At 29.1% G+C, this 8,131-nt stretch overlaps 1 protein-coding gene across 1 annotated transcript; it reads right to left on the bottom strand.

The window, feature by feature from the left end:
* Window positions 1–1,132: 1,132 nt before the first annotated feature.
* LOC126841246 (uncharacterized) lies at window positions 1,133–5,320 on the bottom strand. The gene is made up of 5 exons (XM_050577583.1): window positions 5,194–5,320; window positions 3,622–3,647; window positions 1,829–1,957; window positions 1,520–1,744; window positions 1,133–1,444 (listed from the first exon to the last, which is right to left on the bottom strand). Exons 1-5 carry the CDS (start codon window positions 5,241–5,243, stop codon window positions 1,245–1,247), a joined length of 630 nt encoding a protein of 209 aa, XP_050433540.1. The 5' UTR covers window positions 5,244–5,320; the 3' UTR covers window positions 1,133–1,244.
* Window positions 5,321–8,131: the final 2,811 nt, after the last annotated feature.

Here is an 8,131-nt window from a genome sequence, read left to right as displayed (position 1 = left end):
CTTATAACAATTAGTCATTGAAAAATAAAATATATGGCATAATAAATTATCATTTATTCAATCTGACCTTCAGAACTTTTTTAATCGCCTCCAATGTTGTAGAAAACTAAGATAATTTTTTTTATAGTACTTTCTGTACGTTTTAATTATTTTCTAACAGGTATTCAAAATAGAGTAGAGCTTCTCAATATATTATTTTCTTTTTTGAATTCCAGACTAGCTTCAGGATTTATAAAGTATTCTTAACTTTTTCAAATACAAAATATATAGTATTATTTAAATTTTTTTAGGGGTATAGTGGGGACGTGGATGTCACATGTTTACAGTGATTATTACAACTGAAAGTAAAAAAAGCATTTTTCAGCCGAGTCTGCAACCACGAAAGAGCATTTTTATATATCGTCGATGTATTGAAAAAATTTAGGGTTGTGGTGGAATTATATTGAAATGGTATATTAACAAGATAGTATCTAAAGTGGCTAGTAAACATATCAAGTTTCTGGCTAATATTTTAGTGTTTTCATAAAACCTTACCCATAACAATTAATAGGAATATGACCTCTTAAATTATTGAATTTATTTTTCAGTTATAGTTTAATTAAAAAAATTAACATCCCCATTCCCACCCCCACCCCAACCCCATTCCTCATCTTTTTTAGATAACAGCTTGACAGTTTTTGTAACAGTTTTTTGTAACAGATATTAGACCGAGAATAGATCTAGAATAGAACTATAACAATTACAATTTTTTTTTTTGTGAGCTACTTATGTCGTTTTTGAAATGACTGATTAAGTTATATAAATTTGATTTTGTGTGTTATTTTATGAATAAATGGTAAACATTTTGCATAACTAATATATAGTAATAAAATAAATAAATAAATAAAAACCCTTAACCATAAAAATGATATACTCTCCGCGTAAACGTCGTATTTCGGAAACAATGTTATCATATTCAACGCTAACGACAAACTGAGACTGTATACGCGGAGAGTATAATAATTGTTATGTTTAAGGGTTTTTATTATTATTTTATTACATACAACCATAAGTTGCTTAATTTTTTTCTAGATTAAAATATAGTACTATGATATTATACGGTATATAATAATACATTTTTTTATTTTCATATTTTTAATAATTATAGTTTTAGTTTTAATTTTAATTTTAATATTTTATAATCAGTTTGCAATTTTTGAATTTAGATAAATTGAAATTATGTTTTTTATTGTAGATTTATAGCTTCATAAACACTCCCAGAATCCTCTTCCATGTATTGGACCGAATTCTCCGTTTAAAGTACCGTCGATCTTGAGTACACCATCACCCCATTCTATTAATAATGGCCTCTTCCTTGCATTAACTCCTGGGACTTTTTTGCCGTCGATCGAGAGTGTATCGCCTATAAATGTAAGGATTTTGCGTTCTGGCTCTTGGTTAATAACTGAAACGTTTTTAACAATTAACATATGATATAAGTAATGATAATAGTTCTACCCCGAGGATGAATAACACTTACCATCTAAAGTATCATTATTAAACTGAACTACACAAAAGTCAGTAAACGGATAGTTTCTTGAAGCAGGATAACTGGATATCTCCATTTCTCTTCTATCAACGCCCTCTTCTCGTGATTTCTGAAGGGTCCCCGGAGTAACCCCTTGGATTTCTTTGCCGTTGATGAAGAGTGCCTCTCCTTTAAATTCTACGGTGACATTATCACCTAGGTAATGAACTGCATCTTCTGAAACGTTTTCAATAAATAAAATGAGATATAAGGTATAACATTTATTTGGCCCCGAGGCCAAATTTGACTTATCTGTATTACCTATGTTATATAATGTAGTCACAGTTCCAATTTCCTTGTCATAAGTCGGCACCTCGTTTGCCGAATGATAACCAATCGATTCACCGTCCTCGCTATTAGCATCAGCCAAAGACTTTTTTGTAAAAAAACCTGAAATATTAACAACATAATCTTAAACACGTTGTAGCAATCACTAAATTTTAAAAAAATACCACAGATTAATTCAATTTTGTTCAGCTCAGATGCGGGGTCGAGGAGGTATTGATGTAGATTAGTCCTAACAAAAAGTTAACGACACATTACGGGGGGATTTTTAATATCCCTAAAAAATCAAATAACACGACAACACCATTTAACACCAATTATTTTTTTTTTGCAAATGTATAGATAACAAATCATACCTAAAAGATGCTTAACATGGACAAAAATATTTAAAAATATAACCTTTCCTCTTTTAAGTCAAGAAAAATTTACTACAAATTTAAAATGTTTTAAAATTTTAAAATACTATAGCTATAGCTTTTTGAAAAATTGCTGAATTTGTTCCAAATTATGAAGGATAGTTGTTTAATTGTGCAACTGCTCTACAGTAAAATATTAATAAAAACCCGTTGGCACTTTGCCCTCAAGAGTATGGACAGCATGGATCTGGTATGGTTTTTTTCAAAAATCTATAACCAATTTTTTTTTTAATTAGGAAAAGTTAAAATAACTTCTTACCCGGATAACAAACACAATAATGCAATATTAAATGCATTTTAGCTTGTGCTGTTAATAATTTCATATATTTATCGTTTTTATTGTTATTTTTTAAAAAAATGTTGTGTTAATTTAGTAATTTTTTTTGCGGCAACATGATAATATACTCAATCGACCAGTTTAAAATTTCAGTAGATTATTTTAAAAAAAAATTACCTACATGCATATTTGGAAAATTTGTCATTTAAATGAAATACATAAAGTTCACTTTTAATCATTATTATTTTAATCACAATAAATAAAATTAGTCATAAAATACATTTTAACTCTTAAGTGCGAATAATTTTATTCAATAATTATTTGCATAACTAATTTTAGTCCTTTATAAAAAACTATATTTTTTGTAATTAAATTAGGTGACTTAAGAAATTATTTATGTATAATTGAATAATAATATTTATAATTTTATTTAACTTAAAAAACTTAAAAAGGCTATGCAATTATTAGAATTTGCCTAATTTTTTAATGAATAATATTAGTAAAATAAAACTAAATGAAACTAAAATACTGCGAATAACTTTGTTTCCGTAGCGTAGCCATTTTTAAAAAAATAAATAGAGATATCAGACTTTTCATGTCAGAAGAAGTCATTTTTATCTGGAGGATTTTTTGTTTCCGCTAACACTACTTAGTTATACAAATTAATTACATTTTCCTAATCAATCGAGTATTAAAAAGCAAAATTATTAACTATGAATGCGATGTTAAAAATATAAATAATGATTAAACAAATTATTCATGGCTAATAGTTAAATGAATTATGATTGAAAAAGTTAACAATAATTAAAACAGTCATAAAAAAAATGAAATTATCATCGGTACAATTCAATTTATCATCATTAAAAAAGTTAACAATGTTGAAAATATTAATTTTTATTCATACTTAATAGTTTTTACCATCTATAATTAATTTCCATCCATGGTTATTTCCAAATTCAGTCATAATAATTACCTAAAAGCCTATTATCTCCACGTCACCAATATGATAGGATTCCATTATACCCCAACCTTATTAGTTAATTTTTTTCATACCAACTTTTTTATTTTATAGTTACGTGTTAAAAGATTGCCGCCACCACACCTAAAAAGCAAACGATTTTTTTAAAAATAAAAATTCATACACTCTAGACTTGATAAAATATTTCCAAAGGACGCATATAAAAACCCGGAAAATAATTACACGGTAAATACACTATATTGTCACTGACCGTAAAAATGCGGAAAACCCAAACCGTAAAATCACAGAAAGTGTTTTTCAAGAATAAATGTGTAGTACAAATACATAAATCACGATGTAGATAAGAATAATTAATCCTGGAACCCTTCATCTAATTGAAGGAAGCACTACCGACTGCAACTATAACGATTATATATTTTTTTATAATTCCGCACCTCTTAAACAGCGGTCGTATGAACGCCACATAGGGGTATTTGTATGAATGAGTGGGACAAAAGTCGAAATTACTAAATTAAAAGAAGTCCACAACAAATATATTTTTCTTGTAGCTTACTAATCGTTTTATCAAACTAGACTAATAAAAACAGTACCACTCCAACCCCTTCTCATAAGTTAAATAGATTTAATCTAAACTTAGTCATGTGAGAATCGAATTATTTCGTTCTCTGTGCTGTATAATACGAGTAAGTTTACATTTGCTCTATTTTTGGTTATAATTTATTTTAACTATCGAAACTTGTAGAAATGGAAAAGGAAGCTATGTTCTTTAGATTTACATGATTTTGTATTATTTTACTAGCTAATTAACGAGTTGTCAAACATTCATTTACACGTATATTAGCACTATATTTTACACTATGTTTTAAGAATAAAGGTAATTTTGTTTACCTTTCGGACCTAGTCGGGCAACTTTTTGTTAACCAATGCTTAATTAGGACTCTCCTTAAGCAAATTAAAAAAAAACAATTGTCCGCATCTTTCCGCCATTTTGTTTTATGTTATTTCAAAGTCGAAAAATTCGAAAATACCTAGTTAATATCTAGTAACAGTGGAAAATCTATTTTAAAACATTCCTAATTATTTAAAGTTGACAAAAATACAGCCTTCGACATACTAGAGTAGTAGAGTAGAATAGCGCGGCGCATCGCCGCTTACGCTTAGTCATGCCATACCTGGTTCGAATCCCCGTCATACCACAAAATTTTTTTTGTAGAATTAAAAATTTTTTTTTCGACATTTTTTCATTTTGTAGACTTAAAAAATATTGAAATACATCTTTTTTGTCTACTTATTTTGTTATTGTTCTACTATTAAAAAAAAAAATAAATAAAAAAATAATTTTGTCCTACTTTTTATACAAATTCTCCCATGACGTGGAACGTTCAGGTACGCATTATCAACACAAGACGTCCGTGTCTCTAGACACAAGTCACAACATACGACTATACTAGTATACTAGTAAAATAATGGAATAGTGTTCCTAGCATTTTACTCGCGTCTGTAAAGTAAAAAATAAAACCGTGCCCTGTATACACTGTATACAGTAAAATATTTTTTTCCTGTTTCTTACTTTCCGCACGAATATATTTTTTTCCCGTATTTATAATTTCCGGGACTTTACGGTTTCCCTTTCCAAATGCTTTAAAAAAAAAATAGAAAAAATACTTACTCCTCGTAAGCTGCCAGACTAAGTAAAAGAATAATTTTGATGTTTATCATATTAACTGTTATAGTAAACTAATTTAACTCGGCTGTACTAAAACCTTTACTGTTTTCAGCACTTATAGAACCAACGATTGTCTACAACTGATTGAAAAAAAGTTTGGGATACGGATGGTTTTTAAGTTTTTTTGCACGAATAAAATACATATTAATACGAGTATTTGTTTTCAAGACAATATATAACTATCTATAATAATGGCCGAGTTGATATACTGTTAACATTTTTTCCATATATTTTTTGACGTTCATTGTAGTGTAAAATTGTGTATTTGCTTAGAGCTCAATATTTTTTTAATGTATTTTTTGTAAGAAATCGTACCCACGCAAACGGCTCTTGAAAGATCAAAAAAAACAACTTCACTACTTACTTAATTTAGAGATTTCGATGCATTGATAATATTTAATTGTTTAATAGTTGATTTTTTTTTTTAATTTTTTAATATTATAAATTTCTCTTTTTATAAATATTACATTATTAGGTTCAGCTGTCTAATAAAGATAGTAGCTTAATAGCTTACTATAGCAAAAATGGTTAACAACTTACAGTTTAAATTTGTTAGAGATTTCAAATTACCTTATGTTTGTATACAATGGTGTATGAATATGATAAAACATTTTTGATATGTATCTGTTGGCCTCATAAAGTTTTTGTATTTTTTGGGGTATTCTAGGATATTTTAGAGCTCTTAACTAGAACTCTTGCTACGCTAAAAATTCCCTGTTATGATGTTAGAATACATTCCCAAACGATTTTTTATAATAATTGGTTAGAAAATCGTAATAGAAAAATATATCTGATAAACGCTTCAACCATGACTGGAACGTATGGCTACGTGTTAATATGCAATACCGTAGTGCAGTGCTCGAATTGGGGGGGGCGCAGGCGGAGCCGCTTATCAGATCAGCGTTTCCCTTCATTTAATTAAGCGAGGAACGCCAGAAACGCGTCCCCTCGACGGATGTCTACTTTTAAACGGTGTATTTGAATTTTACTTCTTTATTTCTAATAATATTATAGCTATATAGGTACATATTACATAAATACATAGTTCTGGCTACAGTGATCTTTTTTTTTATCGCTGACATTTTTTCGCCAGTATTAAGTATACCATCGATATTTAATTGTTTGTATTTGTTTATACTTAGCTATACAATAGTAGTGTATACTGTATCGCTGGATAAAGCAAAATATTATGACAATAATAACTCCTCTTCCCACCCTTTCAAAAGACCTTACCACAAGACTGCACCGGAGGTCGGCCGCTAAAAATATAATAATAATAGCATCAGTCGCTGTGTTTAAAAAAATCGACGGACGACGGTCAATGATAACTTCGAAATCAATTTTTAGTAATAATCGTGTCAGTTTTACCTACCTTTACTTGTTACAACTGTTTCAACTGTTTAGTGACTTTGTTACTTTAAATATATTACTTTTATTTCAATATAATGTCAACTCATAAGAACAGTTGTGCTAATTCAATAACAGACTATTTAAATAAAAAAATAAAGAGGGGGGGGGGTCCAACCCCAAGAGCCAAAAAAAAAAAATTGTGAATAAGTAATATATTTATTGTATGATTGTTACAATGTTACTCTCTAAAGTAATTTAAAACTTAACGTAAATAAATGTAATAAATAACAGTTTAATAGTTATATTTAAATTATTAATTGATGAGTGTTTTGTGCAGTTTTGACTTTTGTTAACTATTAAATGCTCAAACGCATACCTATTCTGATATTAAATTACAATCAATTTATATATCTAGCTATTTTATAATAAACTGTTTAAGGCTGTTGGGTACCGGGCCAATATTAAGGAGTTTTGTATGGGCAATATTTAAAAAAACCAGTACAGTGGGTCGGGGCATAGTGGGGACGGAGCATAGTTGGGTCGGGGCATAGTGGTGACGGGGAGGTCACAGGTTTACAGGAATTTTTAAATCTGAAAGTGATAAAACCACTTTCGAAAAAACGCTTCGATGCAAATCGGTAGTTAGTATTTTCAAGCCAGTACAGTCCAAACCAAGCACAATATAAACCAGCAAAGTTAGAAAGTTTTAAATAAAGGTTAAAACTTATCCGAGAGGACTAGTACAGTAGAGTATAGGCATAATGTAATCAAAGCAATGAGGAAACGGAGAGGTCACAGGTCTACAGGAATTATTATAAATAAAAGTGATAAAATTGAATAAAATCACTTTCAAATAAACGCTTTGATGCTCATTTGTAAGTACAGAACCTTGATTTAAAACTTTCTTACTTTGCTGGTTTATACTGTGCTTGGTTTGGGCTGTACAGCTTGAAAATACTAACTACCGATTTGCATCGAAGCGTTTTTTCGAAAGTGATTTTATCACTTTCAGATTTAAAAATTCCTGTAAACCTGTGACCTCCCCGTCCCCACTATGCCTCGACCCCACTGTACTGGTTTTTTTTGCAAAAACGTAGTGGACCAAATAACACATATACAATGTCTTGTTATATTTTGTTGGAATGGTCGACGATTCATGTTTCAATCGTTTGTACTCCATAGTTTAAATTATAATCGCTTATTCTCAATAAAATTAATATTTATGTATTATATACTTCCATTAGAGCAATTTCACACAAACTATTTATACTTCCTAGATTATATTATTTCAAAGCTACCTATATTATACTTCTATTTTACTAGATTGACAATGTACAAAATAAAATGCAACTAAAAAAACCTTTTCATAGATCCTTAAAATGTAAAGGGTGGGATAGTGAAACGGGGTTTCCCATTTAAATACATTAAAAAATCGCCGTTTTACTGCCTCATCCTGTATATTAATTTCTTGTTATTTTCTAAAGAAAAATCGATATTCTTACATTTAAATTAAAATAAAACGTATACTGGT

The sequence above is a fragment of the Adelges cooleyi genome, unplaced genomic scaffold (assembly GCF_023614345.1).
Source record: "Adelges cooleyi isolate 19-005CV unplaced genomic scaffold, UGA_ACOO_1.1 ACOO_flye_CR_arks_rails_tigmint_CR_PRNA_38, whole genome shotgun sequence".
Lineage (NCBI taxonomy): Eukaryota > Metazoa > Arthropoda > Insecta > Hemiptera > Adelgidae > Adelges > Adelges cooleyi.
The sequence above is the reverse complement of the archived record's forward strand: the minus strand, read 5'-3'. Positions and strand labels throughout refer to the sequence as shown.